This window comes from Lepisosteus oculatus, chromosome 4, assembly GCF_040954835.1.
Source record: "Lepisosteus oculatus isolate fLepOcu1 chromosome 4, fLepOcu1.hap2, whole genome shotgun sequence".
Classification (NCBI taxonomy): Eukaryota; Metazoa; Chordata; class Actinopteri; order Semionotiformes; family Lepisosteidae; genus Lepisosteus; species Lepisosteus oculatus.
In genome coordinates, this window is record NC_090699.1 from 51,047,187 (window position 1) to 51,074,880 (window position 27,694).

The 27,694-nt window shown below is 36.2% G+C and overlaps 1 protein-coding gene across 1 annotated transcript in view; it reads right to left on the bottom strand.

Moving 5' to 3' along the window:
- Positions 1 to 613: 613 nt before the first annotated feature.
- The window catches only part of rybpb (RING1 and YY1 binding protein b), a 35,167-nt gene continuing 8,086 nt past the window's right edge, over positions 614 to 27,694 (bottom strand). Inside the window, exons 3-5 of the mRNA XM_015347286.2 lie at positions 5,294 to 5,560; positions 5,106 to 5,201; positions 614 to 4,306 (exon numbers count right to left, since the gene is read on the bottom strand). Coding sequence (XP_015202772.1) covers positions 4,054 to 4,306; positions 5,106 to 5,201; positions 5,294 to 5,560 — 616 coding nt within the window. The 3' untranslated portion in view covers positions 614 to 4,053. The remainder of the gene's footprint in view (positions 4,307 to 5,105; positions 5,202 to 5,293; positions 5,561 to 27,694) is intronic.

Genomic DNA, 27,694 nt, shown 5'->3' on the forward strand with positions numbered 1-27,694 from the left:
AAATCTGCCTTTGAGCTAAAAGGACAATGCCATTGGATACATACCCTTGGATTATGTTGCATATCAAAACCTAGCATACCAATCCTGTCTTAAATATGTATTAATCACCCTTTTATGATCAACTATCCTGGGGCTTAAAGTAAAAAACCTATACAACCATTCAAAGCCATTGGAAGCCAATCACAAAAACTTCACTATGGCATTCTGAAGTTTAAATTTTTGCTCCGATTAGACAACACAGCAATCTATTCACCGAGTTAACAGCAAAATAACCATTTTACACTCAGGTGTTCCATTAAAGAGAATAATGTAGCTCAGGATTACTTACCTTTTCCTTGACACGAGATCTAATTTAATATCAATGTGCTGAGAAGTTCATTTTCAAGGGTTCTACCTAAAGTGAAGCATTGTTTAATGATTGGCATCATACATGGTTTATTCACCCCATGGATCCTGCCGTATCTCATTACAAAGGGTCAATAAAGGTGTTTGAAGAAGGTTTAGTTTTTTGGCTGTCTGCTGTATATTAATAACATGTATCGATTGGACATGAACATAGGATTTTAAGTAGAGCACATCTTAACTGTTAAAATAAAAACCGAATCCTCATAAGTTAAATAAATTTAATAATTTTATTTGTGAAAAACTACAAGCAGAATTCATAAATAGACATTTCTATTTGAAGCAGAAGAAATGATAAAGTGGCCTCTAATAACATAGTCGTGCACATGCCAGTTAACATGTATATATTAACATTTTATTTGCTAGACGAAGAGCAGTGCCCATTTAAATTTCCGAAAAAACATTTAAGACCTGGAAATTAATTTGACCATCTCACAAAACCACCAATGACACTTCAGCAAGTGAAAAAAACAACAAAAAGAAAACAAAAAAGGAACCCAAAACTGAACAAAAAAGGCAAAATAAAAAATATATATTTATATATATATTTATATACTAACAGGCTGTTGACCCTACATAATTTACAGAGCAAAAACTTCCAAAGCATTGTACAAGACATTTTATTAGGGGAAAAGAAAAATAGAGCTTGTATAATACATTAACATTAAAAATTCACAAGATTGTTATGCCATATTTAAACAAGCATTCTATATTTGGGTCTCCAACAAACAAAGCTAAAGAAAAAAATAATGTAACCATCTTTACACAGTAAATTAAGGTTACAAGTCATACACAAGAACAGAACTGCTTGCGCGTTAAAAACTGTTCAGCTCCATTGTCATACTCTAAATGTTGGCTCTTGTACCATTTCAAGTTACATACAAGCAAAAGTGTTTTTATATATCCAGCAAATATTCAATTTTCAATAATTTAGGATACAATTGATCGTTTTACAAAAGTAGACCGAGTATGGGATTTGATAAGGCAAGTGTAAAGCCAGCTATTGTGAAATCCAATCTATTTTATGAAATGTATTGCAACACATGATTAGGCCAGACAAAGATTCCACTTTATGTTTTTGCCTGGGACAATTATATTTATAGCCTGGCTAAAATGTTCCTCTAAAAAAAACGTTTATATTCATCTTTTCTGAAGGAAGTTATTGTTCATCTGACAAAGGTGTCACAGTTTGATTCTACAAAAAAAAACAACCATCTAACTGCGTAGATTATTAATCCAAACTTTCTACCACTACTCCAATTATCATCTAAATACATCTGGTGTAATGTGGGTATCAAAAATGCCTGGTGCAGTGTTGGGAATTTTACAAACTGCAGAGATGGAAACAAATTAAGTCAGCTGCATAATCATGGATATTTGGTTCATGGTTAAAATACACAAGAGCCTCAGGTCTTTTGTAATCAGTACCAATGACATTGTACTGGATGTTGCTCACTATTTAACCGCTAATGATACAACCATTACTGTTTCGTTTTTTAATTTTGTTTGCCAAAGATCAGTGTACTGATTCAGTCTACTTAATGTGGTGTTAAAAATGACTTGTCCCCCAAGTCTGTATTGTTTCAGGCCTGCTTGGCTGTAAAATTCTTGTATGAAGGAGGCACTACTGAGAGGCTGCAACAGTAAGTTCTGCATGACTGAACTTAAATACAACAGCCTACAGGTAGCTGGTTATTATACAACAAAAGATCAGCACCTTAAAAAGTAAATAGTTGTTTTAATGCTTTTGGATTTAATTTACATGAAACTTGAATAGACCAGTGTACATCATATTGTAGATTAACCTTTGTTAATATTTAAAGTATTTTGCCATTGAAAGCAGTGCAAACTATATACAATATTGATAGAAATGCAACATTGTTTTTATACATCTAGAATACACTAGTTGCATGTATCTTCAGATAAAAGTTCATTTTTGTTCTTAAAATTAGATTTTATTTAACGAACTGGAGAGGAACATTTCCTTTGAAATGGATGTAAACCCTTCTTAATTTAAAATGTTTTTATATAATAGACATTTGAACATGTAATATTTTCAATCTGTGCCCAAGTAGCACATAATATCAAATTCCTTTGGTCCTACAATAAACAAGTTAAAAGTTTATTTTATGTTATCATATACACTTGTATTCTTCATACAAGTATAATAAAATTCAAAAGGAAATTGCTGACTTTGAATCACTGCTTTTACAGGAGGCTGACAAATTCATTCTACAACTTCCTACAATGTTAATCTATGGTTATAGAACAAAAATGTACGTTTTTAGGTATATGAGAATAGTATCCATTTCATTTGGGTAGTTCAGCCTAAGCTAATGTAACGTTTCTGTTGCCCTCAATAAGATAAAAAGGAAATCTTCAGGTCTACTGATTACACTTTCCACAAAAAAAAATAAAAATTGTCTATTTGTAATCAACTGTCCAGCTCTCCATCACATTAGCTCTATTAAAAGGCAAAGGTAAAAATTACAAAAAAACATATTGGGTGAATTTATACAGCGTTAACCCAGAGACTATGCAGATATATTCAAGTACACAGTGGAAACCCCAATGGCTACATTACACACAAAGCTTTTTAAATTTCATAACAAAGAAATTCCAAGAGCCACAAAGTTTTGGGGAAAAAACTTCCATTAAAAATATAAAATGCAGACAAAGCAGAATGAACAAACTGCTGTATACTGTAACTTCAAACAGACACTGAACTGAAAAGTGATAAACCACAAAATTAGTGTTCTTGTTTTAATGGTTTTAAGAGCTCAACTATTGCGAATGTCACCTATTTCACACACAAATCCCCAGATTGTTTAAGCCGAAGGATGTCCAGATAAAATTAAGAGGACTTTTAAAGACCCCACCCTAACACACACACCTAACCCCACCCCTGAAGGACTTTTTTTTTGTCTCTATGTAAAAAATACTCTACACAATTTGTTACTATACAGCCTCTTCAGCCAATCAGCTCATATGCATGTCAAAAATATATTAAGCAAAGACAGCAAAGGTAAGCATTTTAGCTTCTGGGTTTTAGCACTTCGTCTTATTGTATGAGGGACAGTCCCAGATGTGTTACTGTTCCAAGTTGGTTTCACTTCACAGTGTATCAAGCACCAGTGTTTAAGGTGTTGGTTTTGAACAACTTTGATTTCATAAAACAGTGAGGAGGGAAAGAAGAAAAAAAAAGCTGAGCTGCTTTTTTCGTAAAACAGAACAAAACCATAAAAACAAACCCCTAAAAGGACACGGGTGTAATTTGCAACAAGTAATAAATAAAGCTAATAATGGATCAAAACAGTTAAAACGTACATGGAAACATTTGTGCACAGCAGATTTTATAAAAAAGTAAGTTCAGCCGCACATCCATTTACAAATGATTGTTAGGAAACTCATATAAAACAATGGAATACATAAAAGTGTCAGGGTGTCATCAGGGACGAAATTCCTTTCTGACCCTCTGCCCAATGCAAGCAGCATTCATCCCGAATGCGAAGAGCACAAATTCCAGGGAGATATCCAAACGGGTGTGATGCTTTGAATGTTGTAAGCGAGTCTTTCTGTCATCACAGGGAGGGCAGCTGGGGGATGTGAATTTCAAACCCTGAATGGTTTTCATGTTTCCATATACAGTGCTCAGAAGGACTCGTCATGTACTGCAGACATGTCTCCTTTTGGAGTTGAAGAGCGTGAGGAGCCTTTGTCCGTACTTTCGGATCCAGAGCAACTCTGGTGCTGCTGTTCTGACCCCGTGCTAGACGTCACTGTGGATGATGATGTGGAAGAGGAACGGGTTTTCTCTTTAAAGTCTGTGATAATTACTGTGACGTTCCCAACTGTTACTGCAAGCTGCTGTGCAGTACTTCTGTCCACGTTTTTCAGCTTGGGCCTGGCCATGAACAAAGACAACAACAAAAGAAGAAAAATAAGAGTCTTTAGTATTTAACTGTACAGACTGTACAAATCTATAAGACTATGTGAAAAATTTTAATTGTATATTCACAGTTCGATGTGATGTATTCAGTGCTTAAAAAAGATCCTGTAAGCATACTAAAAATTTAATTCAGCATCTTCCCTTACAACATAAAATGGAGATACACCTTGATGTATCAGTGTGCAGTGAACACAGAGGACACATTATAAAATTCAATAAGAATATAGCTATGAGGGCAGGTGGTGTAAAGGGAAGATGATTTCTCAAACAGCTGACTAATTCGATTTCCCTCAACAGTTTTGCTTAATGAACTATGACACACATTTAATGCTAGGATGTTTATTACACAAAAACCACAATGCTCTATGTAACATTTAGTTAATAATGTCACAGACTTACTCATAATAACATATGTTTACCTTATACTTACAGGAAATGATGGAAGACATGACTGAAAACCTAGTATTTTAATCACATAAATGAAATGAGACATTTATCATACCAGCCTAGACACTGTGGCTTATCTTCTCTGATTGAGAAATTTGTGATAGGAAGGTTAAAAATCAAACTAGATTAATTAACTACTGAACTAGATTAACCTACTGTAAAAAAAATATACTGGTTTATAATCACAGAAACCAGACTATATTAACATAAATGACCACTTTGATAGTTTATCCAGGCAGATTGTCATACGGACACATTCTGTTTAAACTTGACATTTTTAAGTGAATTTTCCAAGACACTGAAGTACCTTGAAATGTGGGAATTATTGGTCTTGGTTGTTGCATTTCCCGACTGTACACTGTTAATTTCACTGGGTGGACCTTGCTGAATGTCTGACTTGGGTCTAAAAACAAAGAAAAACACAAAAATGGTCACTGGTATATCAAAATCACTAAGAAAATACAGCAGGAATGTCAAATCAAGGAAAGTACTTACTTTGACTTTTTACTGCTTGGTTTTTTGGGCACTGTTGGACTGATTTCTTTTTCTTTGTCGAGTTTTTCCTTCTCGGGTCTTTCCTTATCAATTTTTTCTTTCTCCGGCCGTTCCTTCTCTGAGCGGACTCTCTCAGGTCGGTCAGGGTCACACCTCTCTTTCTCAGGCCTCTCTGCCTTTTCTTTTTTCTCCTTTTTGGGAGGTGGAGGAGTAGCGTATTGCTGAGCGACTTGCTGTGCCACCAGCTGGGAGTTTATCCTGGGTTTCCTGATGAAACACAAGCAGAGACACAGACAAAAACAAAGAAGCAAAAAGAAACAGTTAGAGAAACAATTTAATTTAGCTGTAAAGAGTTTAGTTTTACTTCCTCTCAACTGAACAAGTGAACCACACCTTATGTCAAAAAGGAACAACTGTGTTCACAGATGAGCGACTCTCAAAGGCCAGGCTTCCCGGCTTTGAAAGGGTTAAAACTCGTTTTACATGTGGCTCATACTGAGTGGCAGCCATCAGATATATGTCTATGAGCTCTAATCTCATTACCTATGTCCTTTAATACATTAATCTGTAAATCACTGAGTGGAAAATTAGCACCATGTCATTTGCTTTGACTAATCTAATTATTAAGAGGTAGTTCCACTTTCTCTCAGCCTCTCAGAGGGCAGCAAAAAGTGACCAACAGATTTAGTGTTTCGCGGGTGACTAAAAATCTTTGAATGGATAAGTTGAGTATAGCAAATGACTCTCTCGTGATCTGAAGTCTAACTGTAGTATCATTGGCAAATCAATACAGAACCTCAAGTGAATATCAAACATTGTCCATTAGCAAGCATGGGTATGCACTTGCTTTACTAACAAATACATTTAACAAATGCATTTTGCAAGCAACTGGGCTTTCCAGATACCTTCTACTACTCTTTTCAGGAAGCATTTCACTTTGTCAGCAAAGTGCTCCTTTCCCAAGGAAACATGGTATAAAAATCAAAACCTCTTTTAAAAATAAAGTATTGAGAGTGAGTGTTATAGCTGGACTACAGCTAAGAACGTCCAGATTTAGCACAAGGAGTTTCAATACAAAGTTCTTCATGGTTAAGCAAGATCAATCAATCACAAATTATAATATATATATATTTAAATGCAGAATATAAGAATAAATATATTGTCCCTTTCAATCGGAGCATTCTCAAGGCACTTAACATTAATTATACATAGGAAATAATGTACAGAATCAGAAACAATGTAGAAATTATCAAAGTAAAAGAAAGAATGAAGTCGGGAACTGAAAGCCATTTAGAACAAGTAAGCCTTGAGGTGAAATTTAAAAACATCAGCAGATATGACTAGGAGGCGTATTCCAGACATGGGGAGCTACTGCTGAAAAGGCTCGGTCCCATAACGTATGTTGTGACGTTCTTGTAAAGCAGAGAAGTCTAGGGCCAGTGGAAGGAAGTGAGTGAACTGGTGCGTGTGGGGATAGTGACTCTTGAAAGTTCAAGTTACTGGAGACAGACATTGTGACACCTGGTAGGTCAACTAAATTTTAAAATCTGTCCTGGAAGCAACTGGTAGCCTGTGGGGTTTTATTTTTTGTTTTGTTTTATTTTAGACTTGGTCAGTGCTTTAGCAGTACAGCTCTGGACATACGGTATTCTCATGAAATAATTTCTTGGATGGTCTAGCCAGCAAAGCAGTACAGTACTCCCTTCTTATCTTGTGGAGATGCAACCGTGCACTAATTGCTCAACAGAAGTTAAGGGAAAGAATTAAATGGGATATGTTTTGCAAATGGAAGGATGTGTTGCAGTTAACAGACAAAAGGTCATGTCACATCAGCAGCACCCATTGCTTGGGTTGTCCAGCTTTAAAACCTTGGTAAAATAATTTTAAACTGCCTGCCCTTAGAACTGCATTACTAGATTTTAAACCCTACCACTGTACAGTACTGAAAAAATGTAAGAAGATGCACGTTTCTGTCGGTGAATTTCTCAAATGACTCACTTAGTACGGAGGTTAAAAGTTACACTTTGAATCATAGAGTGGGTAGATTATGATGTTGAAAACTATGCTCTTCTACTTCACTGGTGACACACATCAATATCCTGAAATACATCAACTTTTCTAACCAAACAATGACAGCTCATCTTAAATCTGCATGTCAGCCACAAAGCGTAACCACAGATGTAATTTTTTAACTCTATGAAGGTCAGTGTGGACTCCAGCAAAACTCCACAACAAACAAAGAAAATAATACCCTTCCAAAATTAATTTCCAAAACCAGTCTTTAATACTGACATCACTTTGTTTAAATTTAACTAAGATATTATGCCTACTTTCAAAAAAACGTAATTGATCCTAAAAAAGGCTGACTTTTAATAATGGAGATTTCTCTTCAAACTGGTGTACAGAATGTAATTGGTTTCTGAAGATTCTGTGCTGTAACCCTTAAAGCAGACAAGCTTTCAAAGATACTTAATTTATTATTTTAATTAAAGTTAATTTATTATTTTTTGGGTTAGAAAGTTTAGACAACACAGTTAAAATGGATTAAATGAGACATGAGTTGTGCTTTGAAATAACCCTTAAAATAAAACGTATATGAAGCTGAAGAGCTCGGAGAGGTACCCTGTACTGTAGAGGGAATATGAATGGGCCATACACCTAAAACTTTCTTCATTTTGATTGTAATGTGCTGACCTTACAACAGGCTTTCTACAAAACTATTTATGTAAAACTGCTACTCATGTTGCACGAGAACGATGTGGATCTCCTTCCCTTTTTGTTCAGATTATAATAGAGCTTTGTGCGTCTACAGTCAAAGGCCATTTACCAGTAACTCAAAAGCAGGGATCAATCATTGGCACCACACTGTAATTTAGCTCAAGAAGAGTCAGTAAGCATGTTCTGTTCTTTTTTTGCTGGACTACGTATTATCTACTGGAGAAACCCTTACAGTAGGGTCTGAAACTAAAAGGCCTCTGTTGCTTCTGGCATTCTGCCACAATCCTCGGTGACAGGTCAGTATATTTGGGTTAAAGTTTAAACACTGGTGGTTATAATCATTGAATCCAACAATATATTTCTAGTAGAGCTGCCTCCTGCCAAAAGTCAATAGTTGTTTTGGGTTCCTCTGATAATTGCTAAGGTCTACAAAATTGCTGCAGTCTATGAAATGTTCCAGGTTTAGCTCTAGGATTACGGATAGTATTCATTACTATAAAATTTTAAGTACAGTTGCAAACTTCAAGGCAAGTAGCTTATAGAAAAGGAACAACAAACTGTATTTTGCCACAGAAATGCACCTGCAAAACAATATTGCTACTGTATTAACCCCGGCTGAAGGAAATACATTCTAAAACACTGCACTAAAACAGCTATCACTCATGTGACGAAGATTTTTAACAGATTTTACACTTCATTTCAACCTTTATTGAACACCTGACGTACAAAAATGAAGGAATCTGTTCGATAAATGGCAGGTAGCACTGCGCAGTCAGCTCTATGAAATAAAATTTCCATCAGTAACAGAAATGGATACATTTCTTATAAAGTAGTATCCATAAAGCAGATTGTAATAGGGACTGTCATGATACATGTTGTATTCTCTCATAACATCTTATGTAAGTATCAGAAAATATCTCAGATTTAATCTCATTTATCACTATTTAGCTTATAGCAGAAATTTTAAGATCATAAAAAGGCTCCATTTGAAAAGCTTAGAGGCCTTTTTTGTAAGACTACAATTTGGAAAAGGAGCTACAATGCATGTTTAGGACTTGCAAGTTTTTACATACACGTCTTCAGCTTATCTACATGGGTACATCAATGGTGCTGAATAAAAACTGTGGAGGCCATGAGAAAAATTAAAAAATAAGATACAGTTCTGTATTCTTAATTTAAAAACAGACATGTGAAAAAGAAATGTGCTATACCCTGGAGTCTTCATCACCTGTAAGGTTCACGTGTTTGTAAAATAATATGGGACAATATCACGCAGACATGAGGGAATACAAGTGTTTGGTCTCCTCTGAAAAGCTAGCACTGGAGCTCTGAAAGAATGTTTGTCACACTTGGCAGCTTTCAGACCTCCTGTCTTCACAGTAGGGCAGCTTTCAGTTGATGAGATAATTAGAGTTGTGTCCCAGTTGCTCCAATTCAGAACAGCTGGGGGATGTGTAAAAAGGCAGCAGATAATCCACGCTGTTTAAAGCATTTGTTGAAAGCCCCTTCAGAGTTTGAGAAGCAGCAGAAAGGGTCAGTGTTTGATTTAAAAACAGTTTCATGACTGGGAAAGACTGCCATAAGACAATGGCACAAAGATGATTTCCAAAGCTGGGAGCTTCTGAAGGAAATCTGGGTACAAATATACATTACAGTACCCCCTGTATAGTTTAGCATTGTGAACCACACAATAATTGTTAAATATACAAGAAACAATAGTTCACACAATATAATCTTAAGAAAAAACAATTTTGAGCATCATTTAATGTTCATGCATAACAGCATAGAATAGCACTATTATTTATTATAGTCTTTTTTATTGGCTGGCTCTAAAGCGATTCCCATCTGTGTTAAAATACACAAATATGAACAGAAAAGAACATGCAGTAGAGCACCTCTAGTTAAGGTAATAGTTTTCATATACATTACACTGAAAGGCAATTATGTAGGCCCTACAATATGTAATATTTGCACATTCTACACTTTCCATTATTTAATTACCCAAGTTATGAGCCAGTTCACACAGGTTTTTTAAATGTGTACAGTACTTGTAAAATATATTAATGTAGTCAAATGTAGTGGAAAGAGGACAAACAGAAAATTCAGAGCTTACTTAGACTTGGTTCTTTTGTCTACAACACAATGGGAAGGAGCAGACACCAAACTCACACTGCAAGATGTGCACAAGTTCATAAAGAAAAGTTACAAGGCGAAAGGAGAGCAATGAACCCAATTTAGTTATTAAGTTGTTGACTCAAGGATCTCATTCAAAAAAAGCTTTTTAAGACTATTTAAGGCATATACTTAATCACAGATCCCTATATCCTTGTGCTTGTTGATGATTGTCTTCCATGAACCCCAGAGTGACTGATAAAACCAACATTGGATCCACACACTCTCTAGCAGTTTGAACAGGTGTGGTCTCTGAGCATAATGACAGATCAGGTGTGCACTATGTATTACAGTCACGGTGAGCTCACACAGACTGTCTTGTTTTACTTTCTAGTTCTAACTGGTCTCAATATGCTGGGCTTAATCTCAAGTGGTCCGATTTGTTGATTTGGGTTGAACAAGGGGCATAAAATCAATGTTGCTTTTCTAACATGTTTGCTCCTACCATATCTTCAAAGCCTGTCTTTGCACTGCCCTGGTATGACTGCCATAGGAAAACGGGGGAGAGAAGTCTAATAATTGGACCGCATGCCCAACCGAATGATTCTGATGATGAGGACTTGGAGAATGTGCTGGGAATGGAAGGTGCTTGAATGTGACATGTTTTATAGTTCACAAGTTGGCTAATTGGTATCACACACAACTTGACAGAAAAGGGATCTTGATTCGATGGCACAGAGAGCAAGACAATTAATGGTCTCATTCTGCCATAACCTTCATCCATCAGATCAGCCAAGGTGTAAATTAATTAGAACAAAGTATTTTTGAAAAACTGCAGTTCTGGTTAGATTTGTTTTGATATACTGAAATCTTACAATATAATGTGGTCAAATTATTTATTCAACAAATACTTAATATACAGGTACATTCTTTTTGCTGAAACCAACTTTCAGTTATATTGTAAAAAGGTATGAATAAAATAGTGTGGGGCTAACAATACAGAAAGCTTTAGTGCTAGATTTTGATGATGGTAATATTGTACAACAGTAGCACAGTTTCGAATGAAAATGGTTTCTTATTATCAATCAGATAAGGAAAAGTTTTTCAGTTTGAGTGATACAGAAAAATGGAACTTGAGACACGCTTCTGCAATACATATAGAAACAGTTAGACAATGTAAAGTTAATTAAGAGTTAAAGCTTCAGTGTAGTTAAGATCTGAGAAACTGCATGTAGAATGCTGTTTTTGTCACACTGCCAACTCACGTTTCCTGAAATTAATGGGAAACATCTGGCACCGACCGGCTGGCAACGACAGAGTAAAGGCAGTCAGGATTTCAGGAGCACTACACAATACAGCACACATCTTAGGATGAAAATGTTTTACAAGAGACTGAACTAATCAAGTACTTCACGGCTAAGTGTCTTAACACTTGATTACTAAATCTGCATATACCACAAGTGATCTTATGATTTGAAAAGGCAGTAAAATGTGTAATTTGGTATTATAAATATTCACATATTTTATCCAAAAGAAACCCAAGCAAGATGCAAAAAATCTTCATTCCAGACCCTAGACTCTTATCAGATATATCCAATGTTTGTGCAGTCGAGATGTTTTATCTGAAAAACAAATGTTTCAAGAATTGCAACAGCCACTATTCAAAAGTTACTAATAATTTATTACCAGTTATGGTGTGATATCTGTAAGTGGTTTGCAAGTATTTATTCAAATTCAAATGGGATAACTGCAGAACCCAAATGAAACTGCTACAGACTAAATAGCTAGAGTACCCTATCTACACTAATATAGAACACAACTTAATTGTGGCATGGAAATGTAAACGTGATTCAACTGACAATCAACCCATATTATAGCTAAAGCTGTAGCAGAAATATCAAAGCATTTTTGATAATAGAATCATTTATTCTAATATTTGTCATTCTCAACTTAAAGAAAGTACTGCTCTTCTTTGGTCGCGCATACCATTTATCTTCTAAACACTTCATTCAGTTCCAGGTCACAGGGGACCCGGGGCCTACCCCAGGTAGCCATGGTCACAAGGCAGGATACACCCTGGATGGAACACCGATCTATCGTATGGCACGCGGACACAGACACGCACACACTCACACCAGGGTCCGTTTTCCCAGAAGCTAATTAACCTACCAGCATGTCTTTGAACTGTGAAAGTAAACCAGAGCACCTGGAGGAAACCCACACAAACACAAGCAGAACATACAAACTCTATGCAGATAGCACCCTAAGTCCAGAACACAACCCAACACTCCTGTGTTGTGAGACTCTTATATACCAACAATGCCCAGATCACATTGTTTTGGTACTGAGGTAGCATACTTCAGGAGCAAAATTTTCTTCTGTACTATTAAAATAGCAAAATATGTTGTATTCTTCCTTAAACATTAAGACCAGCATATATACCACCATAAATCTGCCATTCAGCCAAACATAATATGCTGATAGGTTTACCCTCCTCAGTCACACAATTTGAGATTATTTACCATAACAATTCCACTCCTACATTTTTAAGCTCCTTTACTTATTCTCGACAGTGACTGCTGCAGTTCCTCCATCAATGCAGTTCTTCATCAAGCTGTTTCCCAGCTTGTTGATTTACAGAAAACAGGTGGTTCATACTTTCCTTTCTGGGGTGGTGCTGACCATATATCTATCAGCAATTATGTCACTTTCAGATATTTCATTCTGAGCTATCACTCATCTTGTGAAGAAATGAGGTAAAACCTGCTACCACTTATTTTCAACAGCCACAAAGATTGTCACCTCACTTGCAGCTGCAAGTCTTCACTCTTGCTCAATGTGAAAGGGGACATTAGATCAGTAAAGGGCTACATATCAACTCCACACATCCTCTCAAGTTTGTGTTCAAACTATAGTGAAAATAATAATACATTTCTGGCAGTTAAATACTGGCTTTACTGTACATTTAACACCAATGCAAATATTATCTGATAGAGAGCGGTCTGTAATACACAATATATACATTTAGCTGGACGAAGATGTCAGATCTACACTGTATACTAGGTCAATCCAATAAGCTCTGACTTAATTCGAGGTTTCATGATTTACTCATTTGACTAATGGATTATAGTACAGACTCCAAACTGATAAAGGTGGTAAGCCAATCAGAAAGTTATCTGTTCCCTCATAACAGGGAATCATATGAGACAACTAGTTCAAAGTGACAATCAGTAGGAACCTATGCTGAATGTTCATTAGTAGAGACACTGTCTCTACTTTCACCATAGGAGTTAAGGTACAACATCAGTACTCCTTTATTTTGAACTCTAACAAAACAATACAAACATATTTTTAGAAAGATACATGACTGAAACAAGCAGGAAAAATAAACTAATTGTTCAGAGTAAACACACAAGACAATGACTTTATTGCAAAAGTCAAGAAATGAAAATAACAATGGTCCATGCACACAGCAAGAAGAATAAATTGCTGCTTTATCAAAGGAAAAAGAACTAAAAAAAAAACAAGAAAAAAAGAGTGACATAGCTGAGTACTGATGTGAGCATAAAACGATCTCAGAAAGTTGTCAGGTGTAAATCTGAATCAACTTTGGTTGGTGAATTGGAACTTGTCCCGAGTTCATCAATCAGAGTAGCAGTGTCGAAGATAATACAAATGGTTTATGAACTTGTGAATCAGGCTTGGTCGCTGCAAGGCCCCTGTTCCTGGCAAAGATTTTTATGCGAGTTAACTGACCAGGTCTAGTTTGAAATTTGGGGAAAACAAATAAATCACTGTAGGTTTCCAGCCTGCTTGAAATTGCCCAAAGACTCGACTTTGGACCCTAGACTGGACCTAGACTGGTCTGGATTTATAATGTGAAAATCCCTGAAATCCCTGTAACCAGCAATGCACTCAGGCTAAAAAAGTGCACAATTGCTGTGTTCTGTAACATATGAATTCTAATCAATAAGAAGCCTATGCTGAATGTTTATTAGGTTGACACTGTCTCCACTTCCGCCATAGTAGTTAAGGTACAACTTCAGTATTCTATTTGGATAAAGCCTGTGTTTTTTTAACTCTGTCTTCTCACACTGATCAAGTCTCAATTTTACTGGGAAATCTATCCCTATTCTACACAAGTGTTTTAAGCATTGTTCTTTACAATACCACTGACAGGTTTTGCATATTTAAATATTATTTTGATAAAGTTATCTCTGTATTGAGTCATTGGTTTTGATCAGATGACAGATGCTAAAATTAAGGGGCAGGGAATCAGTGAACTGATTCAAGTAAATGAAACTGGGGTCAGCTTCCATAATGAATGGAAATTCTCAAAATCAACAGAACAAGAAATGCCTACTGCTATTTCTAAATATGAGTTTTTAAAATATGAAAGGTTTAAGTTAGAGCCCAAGATCTCATCTTTTAAGTCAAAGCAAACTTAGTTTTACTGGTTAAGGTCATATTATAACATTCCTAAAAGAAAACAACAAAAGTTAGATGAGTGTTATTTAAACTGATAAGCATATTTGTCAAATCCATGATCCAATTTGCTTTAAAATTAAACTACAGGAAATGCAAATACTGGTTTACCTTCCATACGGGAAGGAACACAACCAAAACATCTATTTTAGCTGCACTCAATTTAAAAGCTTTTAAAATTGTCAGATGACATCCTTACAACAAATTGCCAAAGAAGACATCTGAAAGAAAAGACGATGACTTAACACCCTCTTTCCTAGAAAGCGTCTAAAATAAAACAGAAAACCAAACCTTGTAAGTACTCTAATGAATACTGGTAAAACACAGAAATGAGAGTGAATACCGTTCTTTCTGTTAAAAGGTTCTTCTTGTTTTTGTGATTTTTCAGTGAATAACTCATCTCCTCAAAGGAGAATGACAGCAAAAAAACTACTTCTAAGGTTTATAAAAAACCTTGACAGCCAAAGCCATTTATCTTTAACCTCTGTACAATAAGGCTGCTGATTGGCGTCTAAAACACCTTCATTCACATCATGCACTCCAGTGCCTTCCAGGATGACAGAATACAGAAACTTCAATATTCAAGTCCTTCTCCACTGAGAACAGTACTAGTCCCTCTGTGTTTCAGTAGCAGCACTTCAAAATTAATGATAAGCACTTTGTGCTTCTGCTGTTAGCATTCTTATTTCATTACAGCTTGGACAGAGGCTCAATGATACAAATTAGAACAAATTTACAACATGGCAGATATAAACCTCTGCATGTACTGAGCATAAAGTTCATAAACTGCTTTTTGCATTAATTTTCATAAGCAGGCAATGATATTATGAGATGAGATGCATGTCCTGAAGACCATTTTTCCAAACAGCAATCCCCCCCCCCCCCGTAAAGTCAATAGATTATTACACAAGAAAATACTGCAACATGTAGAGCCCTACAAACAAAGTCACATACTAAATGTAAATAAATGTGCACATAAATTGGCCATGTCACAATCTATACTGACTATAAAAAGAAACCACTTATAACTGCAAAAAAAACTTTGCGAAGTTGTCAGGAAAATAATCTCTTTCTAGGTGCACTGAGAGGTAAACTGACATAACTAAATTCAGGATCTTCTACAAAAGCCACAGTCTAGTAGCATATAAGCACTGTTAGACTGGGCTAGGCTGTACGGTTTTGCTAAATTGGAACTTGCCAGCTGAAATCACCTGAGATGGTAAACAGAAGTGATGTGACTTTGGAGTGGCACAAACGTGTTATTCTTGACATGTCGACATATTGGTTCATTCCTGTTGTTCTATCTTGATTTTGAAAAGGTGCAGTATTCCAATAGGTTAAATCACCCTATCACATCACCTTTGACGTTTAACATTACTCGTTAAAAGAGATGCTCATGTAAAGGTGTAAGTATGCATCATGGTCAGTTAATGATGAATGAATCAAAAATATGTAATCAATGGCCTTTTTTTTTCCTGAAAACATACATAAATCAATATTTCTTCTGATGCTCAGTACATAAAGCTGTAAAATGTTTCAAAAATAGAGATAACTTCCTTAGACTCAATATTAACACTGTCCATTGCAAGAATTTACAAGATAGCGCAATCTGAAATAGTGCTTATCCAACTTTCCAGATTGTTTTTTTAGGATGAGCAAACAGCACACATTGTTTATTTGCGGTCTACACCTGAAACCCAGATACTTTTCAAGTATTTAAAAATCGGATATAAATTATTTTCAGAGATTAAAAACCAGAAAGAAAGGTTACGAGGGTGTAAAGAGACATTTCTTTTATAAGATGATAAAAAGAAAGAAATATCCATTTAGACTATGATTCAGAGCCAACTATAACTCATTCCAAGCACATTCCAAGTCAATTAAACCCACTTTGTATTCTAAAAGCTTCATGTTGGTGCCAGATCTGCCATTCATTATTCTACCCACTTAATACCCACAATCTAACCAAAGCTAACTCATTCAGGACTGACTGGCATGTACAGGAGAGTGTGTGGATTATTGGGTTTTTAATGCTTTCTTCCTGCTAGCTACATGTTGTGCACTTGGCTATGAGCCTGACCCACAATGCATGTGGAATTTTCAACCTAACACCCAATGCTTTCTGAAGAGTTTTAGGATCAGAAAAATATTCCTACCTAACTATTCAAAAGACTGAGTTTAAGTGTACAGCAAGTTATATTTCCTTTCACGAAAAATCCACCTCATCCTGATCATGAAATTAATTTAATATTGAAGATTAAGATTTTACCATATTGACGATATAGTTTAGTACCGTAGGCTAAGAGTTACCGAAAGTCAGCTTTTATTGTTACTGAACAGTAATTATATGCTTAAATTCAACCTACACGATAAAATCTTCAATCCAGTCAAAGGTCACAGAAAAATTAAACCCAGGAAAAAGAATACCACATAATGATAGAATGTCTCAATCAAACTGTGATTCTAAACAAGAATAGTATTGATACAGCATCATTTTTCTATTCGGAATTCAAAAGTAAGCTAGCTTGATTATGTACATAATCAAATTTTAAAAACAGGAAAAATAAAGATAACAAAAGGATTAAATACTTCACACATAACAGGTGGCAAGTAAATCTGTACACCCTATAATTTGTTGTGAAGATGTCCTTTCCCATGTCAATATCATTTGTAACTTTTATGTCGCACAATAAAACAAGTCTTCTCTGTCACATTCGTGGGGAACATTATCCTTGTATCTGTAACTCTTAGGCTACAGCCTGGTGAAGATGTACAAAGGAAAACACAATGAATCAGGACTCCCTTTACTCAAGTATGTATGTAAACAAAGCAGGAATTATGCAATATAAATATCCTAGCCTGTGTTTTAATTGTAAAACATCTTGGCCGCCATTCTCTTTGACTGCTCTTCACAGCTTGTGCGCTACTGACAAAATGCATCTGGAGTCATTTGTGTTGCGTCTGTCATCTATACAAACAATGTGACAGGATTCCATGTGAGATTAGTCAAACATGGTCCAGGTTAAATGTCACATTTACATGGAAAGAGACCTGTCAATTCTGTGCTTTTCAGAGCCAGCAGCTAAAGAAACTTCAATACAGGCCTTGGGTTTAACAATTTATGAACTTGTTTGCAATTTCTACCAATCTTTAATATAATCAAACCTGTATTTTTGTATTTTGGCAGTACAACATGTTAACAAAGAAAAGGCAAGATAATGTAAAACTGCACAGCAATTTTTCTTATTTTAAAACTGGAAATTATTAAACATACAACAATACTGAAGAACACACCTCTCTAACGATTTAACAGAGCTTGCTCAAATGCTCTCCTAAGATTAAGTGACTTCAACAGATTTCACATATAATATTAAAAGTATTTAATAAAAGTTTAAAGGTTTAAGGGAGCAGGATATTAATTTGCCTCAAACTACATTAAGAAGTTGATTCAAATGTTACCACAAATAGAATTCTGAATTCTGAATTGAATTGACTATTAACTTATTAATACAGTATTACACATGGCATTTGTGCAGTAAAAATGTATCTCATGTTTACAGTAAAAGAAAGCATGAAAATGCTTTAAGTGAAAATTGAAGCTACATGTTGCAATCAACATTTTAATAAGATCAAGCACTTCATTTGAGAGCAGACCACAGGAAGCTCTTCAATTAATGAAGCTCTCTTTTCAAGCATATTTTAGAGGACCAGCAATTATTCTCTGACAGAGACACTTGATATACATTGCCAGTTCAAAGAGGTAGTAGCATAGAATTCAAGATGTCCTCTTACTGTGCACTCCAGTTCCTCATCTCTTAGACTGTAACTCAGCAAGTTACTATGCATCATTAGAGATAGTCTGTAATACTGTACTGTAATACTGACTAAATCATTGTTTTCACTTTCATTTCAAAAGTGTTGCAAGCATTATTTGGAATCTCAAACAACTGCAGACTTAATATTACAGCAGTTTATAAAATGTGAAGTTCACTGTAGTTCATAAAGAACACTGTTTTTATACTTGACTAAAAATAATAGTTTTGAAATTAAGACTAACATAATACAAAGGGCATTTTACTTTATACTGTATCAATGAACTAACATCAGCTCTATATTGTACAGTAAACTGTGAATGACCTTATACATCTGTTTAACATCCAAGAGAAGATTGATGACTTCAGTTAAAAGCCTTGTAAAACATCAAAACGCAGGTTCCCTCATTTCCTCTCTGTTCAATGACGCAAAAAATGAATCCATGTCACCTTGCATTCCAAATCTACTGACACCCTCGGCAAACAACATGTTAAAATCTTTCATGCAATTTGTTTTGCTCATCTACAGTATATGCCCAATCATGTCCGCCAATCGTGATGAAAGTAACATCCCAGATTTGAGAACAACCACTGTTTTGTAGGGTGTCACTTTCTCATATTTTCCCTTAATTAATGGTTATTGTAATAAAACCAAAAGAATAGCAATTCCTTTCATGCTGTAATCTGATTAGAAAAACAAATACATTTGCATAACAAACCTCATTCAGATGCTAGAAGCAGAGGTAAGGAGTATGGTTCAACAGAAGACTAGCCTGCTTACTGTAGCACAGCCCCCAGAACACACGACTGCTACAATTACCAATTTAATAAATGTTTTCTTTACTTGCATTAACCTAAACAGTAAAGTATTCACAATAAGCAGGCAATATCAAGCTCATTACTGCTATTACAATTGGATGACTGTAATGGGTTTGAACAGATAACTGGACTCTTACTATTTGTTAAGAGATTTCTTTACTGCAAAAAAGCCTAAAAGCTATCCCAAACTGAGCTACATAACCTGCATAAAATACATGGTAAATTAAATCTGGACAGAAAGAAATGTTGGACATAGAACATATAGCTCACAGATACAAATAACATACAATCACAAATGTTTTGCAGTTGACACGTTTTGGTGGACCTTCCCTGGATTGTTCTTCACTTCTTTCATTCTTAATTGAAATGCGAAGCTAAGCACTAAGTCTTTCTCAAGCCTTACATAGGAAAAGCAACAGTAAAGAACCAAAAAGACTATGATGTTGCCGTGTCAGAAACGCTTTCAATAGTGATAACTGAAATGGTTAAAAAAAAACTTTTGTTCAGATGAAAAGTTGCACCTTTCAGTAATGTATCTTAACATTTATTCAGGAAAATCAATGTATGGTTTTTAATCTTTACAATGCATGCTGAGGTGCTATAAAGCAACGCAATAAAGTTCTGATTCAAGCTCTAATATAGCTATTACAATAAATACTGGGAGGACAGAGCAAACTCTGTGCACTGTTATTAGCACAACAAAGCTGCAAAAGTCAATGCTTTAATACTGATCACTATTTTACGTAAATATTAATTTTTAAGAATCATAGTAATATAACAGTGCAGTAGCATCTGATTTAAGTTTTAGCTACTGCTACAATATGTGAGTATGGGTGCCTCCCTGTTTATTTTTAAATAAATCCAGTTTCAATCACTGCTTTACACATTTGTGCTGGGTGAAACATTGCAAACCAATCTATTCTTGGAGGTGGGAGCATGTGGCGATATATTCAATACAAGTTTAGAAAATCAGAACAGTAGCTTCAATTTAAAAAGTTTCTAAACAAAAAAGTAAAAATTCCATGAAGGTGAAAAATGTTACATTTCAAAATCTTAATTATAAAATTATGGAAACCTGGATCAACAAGAGTAAAGCACATCACAAATGCAGAAAGTAGTAAAAAATGATGCAAAAAACATTTCAAAACATGGAAGTTTTAAAGCAGGATTAAGCACAATGTTGTGGGTGACTAGAATGAGAGATTGTCAAATGGTGTCTCTTCTTGTGCCATTAAAAAAAACAACAATTTACACATTTTTAACTTTATGGTGGTATACTGAGGTGGCACATACTTTAACAGATTCTTCTGTATACTGTAATAATAATAATAATTGCTTACACTTATATAGCGCTTTTTCTGGACACTCCACTCAAAGCGCTTTACAGGTAATGGGGACTCCCCTCCACCACCACCAATGTGCAGCATCCACCTACTGTAGTGAGTTACAAATCTATAAAATTCAATACAAGCACAGAACATCTACACATGTAAGTCTGCAGACTTGAGAATTTGTACTACATCAGGTATTGCGTCTGCGGAAAAGTACAAATCTATTTTTTTCTCGACAGCCGCCATGCAATTGCACTCGCTGCCGCAATCCCTCGCACTGGCCCTGCGAGGAATAAAGACTGCCCTCTGACGCACGTCATCGAATCATCTGCCTTCCAGACAGACAGCCCAAGCATAACCTTCTGAGCTCTCATCTTGGACAAAGAACTTGTATCTCGCAAAGAAAATCATGCACACCCAGGCATCCTGAGGAATCGCTGGCATGTGGAGGGTTAACCCCAGCAAACCTCTGCCAGGTGTGTACCACCAAACACACATGTGAGAGAAACTCACCTTCTAGCCACAAGCTGCTTGCTGTCATGTCGTTTGGCTGTTAAATCGCTGCTAATGAATATATTTGTTTTGCCTTCATCTGTCCAAAATGCCTGGTTACAAACTTGTTTGTGTACTAAATGACTCCAAGCTACTCCTTTTCCTGTTTTTGTTGGATATAAATGAATGCTTGCCACCCCAATCCCCTGGCTTTCCCTTTCTGCAAAAACCTGACCTGACTTTCATCAAATCATATCAACACGCGTAGGGGTTCTTTTTTACAGCTGAATTAATAACCTAAATAACATTAGATCTATTTGCAAACATCATAGCTAAAATGTATGAAGCCCTTATAAACAGCTCTATCCAATTTCCAAAATGCACGGTTTTCTAAACTTTATGGATGTCCTCTGTGTCAAACATTTACCACTGTTCACAAAGGTTCTAAGATATCTTGGATTAAAGTGACTAATTTTACAATGAAATCTATATTTTTATTTTGATATGCAACATGTAAATGTAATAAATGAATTAACAAATTCGGTGAATTAGGCACAGATGAAAAACTGTAATACTCCCTTATCCATGTGAAAATTATACAATCTATAGAACTGGCTTCATGGATCCATTTAGAATAATACCACATGGCTAGAGCCTCACAAGCACATAAGCAATTTGCAAATCAAAAGTTCTATTTTTACAAGATGTCAAGATATACTGGATTATATAAACCAATGTTATAGCTGCTAATATAGCGGACTGCCAGAAGCAGTCACACACCCAGTCTGCTGTTAAATTCAGAAATTTGCCCAACTGTACCTGAAAAGAATTACTATACAAAAACATGCAGTTCTGGCAGTCCGCTATAAGATTTTCAGGCATCAGGCTTTTGAACCCATACCTTTATTAACCTGACAGAACCAACCAGCTTTCAACTTCCTTACCTGGATATAGAGTTGTTAGTTCAAAGGAAATCGTAAGATATTACATTTGTTAGTAGTGTCTCTGAGATTTGATATTCTGGTTTTTAATGATCATTTTCCTCAACAGCTATAAATGGCACAATTGCTGTGCCCTGTAGTTAGTGCCATGTGGAAAGATGGTTTTAGGGGCATAGAGTTCTCTCAGTTGGGAGAGAGATAAACCAGACAAATTTCATTGAACTAGCAAAAGTGTATTAGAATAAAAACTGAACCGTGTTAGGATGCATGTAATTTCAACTTAAAATTGTTCTCTTACAATTGAGTCTCCTGCCACACATCAAAAATAGTAAGGTAGTGTAAGGACTACTATATTTGATGATTTAAAGTTTAATATTAGAAAGTTATTAATGTATTTTATATTTGTCTGTAGCAGTGATGTGTATATAATCTAAGGGTCATCATGCTGACTCAGAGAATAAAACTCCCTTTAAGGAAACAAAACAGGGGGTGGGGAATGTACATACTTATCAAGAGTTGTCAGCAATAAATTACTCAGCTGTATGTGACAGAGTACTTGTTTTTTTTTTCTTTCTTTCTTTTGATGGATATGAAATACTCCAATATTTCCCTCTACCCTTCTGGTATGTTTGTGAGTGTGTATGTGGTACGAATGAAGTGTGAATGATACCTACCTTTTTTGTTTCCCTAAAATCACTGTAGTGTTTCCCCCTGTGGAGTATTGTATTGTGTTGATCAAGATGGCCACCAGTCACCTTTCCTGTTTGTAGTATCCCACAAATGATCTTAAAGGGAAAGGTGACTGGTGAGCCATCTATAAATAACAAATGTGAGGTTATTTGTTTTGTTTAAGTATATATAACTGTTGCACGACTGTTAAAATGCATACGTTTTTATGGATGGTTGAATACTTTATTTTGATCAAACTGCCCATCTCTGTTAAATGCCTGTTAAAAAATGTGAGGGAGTCCCTTTAAGAGGATGGTCCTCGGAGAGGAAGGCTATAAAAGGGACTGGGAGAGCTCAGTATGGAGAGGGTGCCTTGGGAGGGAAGGTGTGCAGAGAGTACTCCTGTGAGGGTTTTTTTTTTTGTTATCCCTATTTTGATGGCAATAAATCCAGTTTTGTTTGCATTTGAAGACTGCTGTTTGGGAGTTTTTTTTCTTTTGAGCCAAACCTGGTCGCTTGGCAGGTGACACTGTACTGTATCATTTCAGTAACACTTACCTCTTCAAGTCTCGTCAACTTATAAATATGAACAAAGAACAAAAGAATCTACCACAGATGTATGGCATACAATCACATGCACATGGCTCAATTTGCCCCCAAGGCATCTGAAGACTTGTGGTTGGAAGTTCTTACAACAGACAGACAACAGATTTGTAGCCTGTTTGACTCCTCATGCATTCTACCAAAATACTCCCAAGAGCCTCCGACAGATTTGCAGATACAAATTTAATTCTTTCAAGGAAAAGAGGGGAAAAAAAGGGAAAAAAAAAGATTCATTTCAGGATTCATGCCACCAAATTGTGTACTTAAGCTGAACTGGGAAAACCAAAAGTAAACGAAAGTACAGTGAACCCCCCCCCCCCACACACACACACACACACCAGAAAACTGTTCACCACTGGGACAGGAGATAAGAATGCGAGACACTAGTAAAGTTGCGCTTGCATTGTGCTGCTTTTTTAAAACTTTTTTAAAAACAAATTAGAGTATGCCTTTTAAGGTACCAAACAATGGGACTAAAAGTTAAACTTCAAAAAGGTTGAAACATCAACACTGGAGAAAGATATTAGATCATTCACACTTAATACTATGAGGTTTACATGCTGATGCCACTTGTGGATTAAAATTTTGTCACCATGCCAAACTCCACAGTTGGGCTTATAGTATACTGAATTTAGGACTTCTGGTTTTCAGTGTTTGTTTTTGATTAAAACACATCTTTTAAATTACTGTCAGCCAAAACAACATCATAATTACATAAAAAGCAATTATGAAACAAGGTTGGACAATACAATTTACCTTGCATCTTGAACAGCTATTTCTTCTGTATTTGCAATTGGATTATAGCTAACTGGAGACACTGATCACTTGCTCCCAAATCCCAAAGCTTGTATTTCAGCTCTCCAATATCTTCATCTTGTTATCAGTTTGTCTTTCAGTTTTGGATTATTTTTGCCACGTGTTGTACTAGAGAGAACTGATAATGTCTTTAAATACTGTACTTTTCTCCTAATCACACAGGATACAGGTCACCTAATTAACAGTTTAAAGAGATGTGTTGAAAACAAACAGAAAAATGTGGCTCACAATTTTACAACTTCTACTTTTTCCCCACTTAGCACTTATTCACTTTTTTCAAAATATCCATTTAAAATGTTTGATGCCAATAGATATCACTTAAAACAGATACAACCTTATTAAAATAAGTCAACTGCATAAGGCCTCCTGCTATTTTAACTGTTGCATTTTCCCCTCAGTGATGGTGTCAGCAATACTCGGAATTATTATTCCGTTTGGCAGATATTCTATCACAAATTTGCTCCCATTTAGAGAGGTGGTCACTTTACTGGATTATACTGACTGAAGTACTTTACTCAAGGGTACAAACAAAAATACCCCATTCAGAATGTGAAGCCACAAGTTCCTTCCAGTTATACATTCTGAACAGGAATACATCAACATATATATATGCATTTATGACATATTTACGCATATCTATGTAATGTACAGAGAAAATGTGTAAATGTGTTATTTAATTCAGATAAACAATGGTGTTGGTTCTGCACTATGACTAAAAAAATACTAACAGGGACTTGCAGTATTGCAGAGGGATAGCAGTATTTGAATTTTGCGGGTGGGGGGGGGGATTTTGAAATAAGAGAAGCATTGACAGTAAAACTCGCACATATACCACCACTAATTTTGAGCCCTGAGATAGGATTTTGTTTTCCGATTCACTTATTACTTTAGTAAACAAAAATTAAGATTCAATCATACAGCAATATGGAAACTTGATGTTTAGGAGTGCATCATTTTGAAACACTAATCTACATTGCCGCAAGGCACTGTGCATTCATTCACAGATGAGTAGAATCTATTTGAAGACTTAACAGTTTATACACAGCCATTATCCTATGAAAAATAAAACTCTATTCGTTTTCTTGACAGGGTGGCATTTACAGATCTGGCATACAGTAGTTTGGCAATTTCCATCAGTTTTTGCACTGGGACATGCTATTAACGTGCTAATACACAAGCACCTGCCAATCCACAAGCAAATATCCACAGGCAGAGAAAACTCTGTATCTTCAAATTGGTGGCTTTAGCAGTCACACCAATTATATCAAAGAATAATGAGTCAAACACATACAAGCAGACGCTGTGTAAAAGCTTTCTTCTTATCAAATTCAAGACTAGATTTTAAAAGAAAAATATTGCCACATCAGGCACTAGAGCAGATTTTCTTTCTACAATTGTCTGAATCACATGAGCAGTGTGAGCCAGACAAAATAAAGGCCTTGACCACTTATAATCCATGTCCACAATAAAGCAAATGTCCTCTTTGGGCTTGTGACCACTGCAATATCCAGGCCCATGTCCCTCAGAAGATATAGTTCCATGACAGAACTCCAAAAGCAGCCAGCCAGTAGCCCAGATTACATCCCACAGCTGGGGCATCACAACAGGGACTTTGCTTCCAGGGACTGCCAGTGATCTATATGGTTAAACAAATGGTTTACTTTTGAAATCCTATCACCTGCTTATATCTAGTCAGTCTATATATACAGTATGCATTTAAATATAGGGAGACTTATATGTTTACATACACATTTAAACACACAGTGGGTGCCTCGATTTTTTTGGGGATCACAAACAGACTGCATGAATAGATGGATTTCAATATGCACGTGTAAAGAGGCATACTAAACGGCACTACCCTGCACTCCTATGCTGTTATTTCACATCACCTCCCCCTACTTGAAGTAATGATGTGCTCCATCCTCCTATCCCCAGGAGACTGCTGGCTGACTGAGTTCACCACAGCACTGCCGTCCATCAAAACCCCACTGCTCTTTTCACAATCCCAGCAAGGGAGGAAAGCACAAGTGTGTGCTTTCGCTCATATTTACAGAGTGAAAACCTACCATTAGATCAGAGTAAAAGAAAAGATGAAAAAGTACTTATAGTTACCATTAACGTAGGTTCTCATCTTCAGGTTCTTAAACTCTTTTCCCTGAGCATGGATGTGTCATCTTGAGTGTACACAGTTTGCAAAGCACCACAAGAAACATGTTTATCTTCCATTATTTTAAAAGTCTCATCAGTCTAAGCCTTTGAATTCTGCACAATCCCTGTAATATCCCAGCTACTGCATTGTAAACAAGACTGCAAATGACATTTCTTTACGCAATAGACTTCTTAGGTCAACAATTATTCATTCTCGTTTCTTATTTCACCGTTCTTCTCTTTAAGCTTGTGAACCATCTTCTTGTGACCAGCACTCTTAGCTCCAGGAAAAAGCAATAAGTATAAAAAACAAACTGACACTTGTCCTTAGAAGCCTTTCACCCATTGATGGCTCTGCAGACTGGCTGCAAGGCACAAAAGGAAAGTGGCCTCCTTCTTCATTTACGGCTGTCATTATTCTCTAGCTTCCCATTTCATGGAAGGTCATCCTCCTTATGCAAACGCCAAAGCAGCACACAATTTCCAATCCTTAACCCTTAACCCTTTCCAAGATTAAGAAAAGGGATCTCAAAAGGTGTTTAGCAATTAATATGTATTGTAGCTGTGCTTTAATCAGGCAAACCCTGGTAATTACTGACTACACCTTGAAGGAAGGATGCAAATCCTGGTCTGAAAAAACATTTATGTTTATAAACCACTTCATCACAATGGAGAGCACTATGCCATAAATACAGGAACCTGCTTCAAATTATATACTGTGCTCCCCAGGTGTGCATTAGTTGGCTCTACTAGAGTCACCTTAAACTTGATTAATTACAGACGTATTGCAGGCTGTCAGTTTATCTGATTTCCTCTTGTGTGGATTGGGATTTTTCAGTTTACACCCAGGACCAATAGAAGGAAGATCCGGCTCTTCTATTCAATAGCACTACACATCTTTTTTTCCCCCTTTACTGTACAGTAATTAATAAAGTGATTTTTGGAAGTGGAGCAAAGTAGCAAAAGGGTTAAACAAACCACTAATAATAATAATAATAATAATAATAATAATTGCTTGCACTTATATAGCGCTTTTCTGGACACCCCACTCAAAGCGCTTTACAGGTAATGGGGACTCCCCTCCACCACCACCAATGTGCAGCATCCACCTGGATGATGCGACGGCTATCAGTGGGGAGGAGAGCAGAGTAATGTAGCCAATTCATAGATGGGGATTATTAGGAGGCCATGACTGGTAAGGGCCAATTGGAACTTACACCTCTACTCTTTTCGAGAAGCGCCCTGGGATTTTTAATGACCACAGAGAGTCAGGACCTCGGTTTTTCGTCTCATCCAAAGGACGGCACCTGTTTACAGTATAGTGTTCCCTTCGCTATACTGGGGCATTAGGACCCACATGGACCACAGGGTGAGCGCCCCCTGCTGGCCCCACTTACACCTCTTCCAGCAGCAACCTTAGTTTTTCCCAGGAGGTCTCCCATCCAGGTACTTACC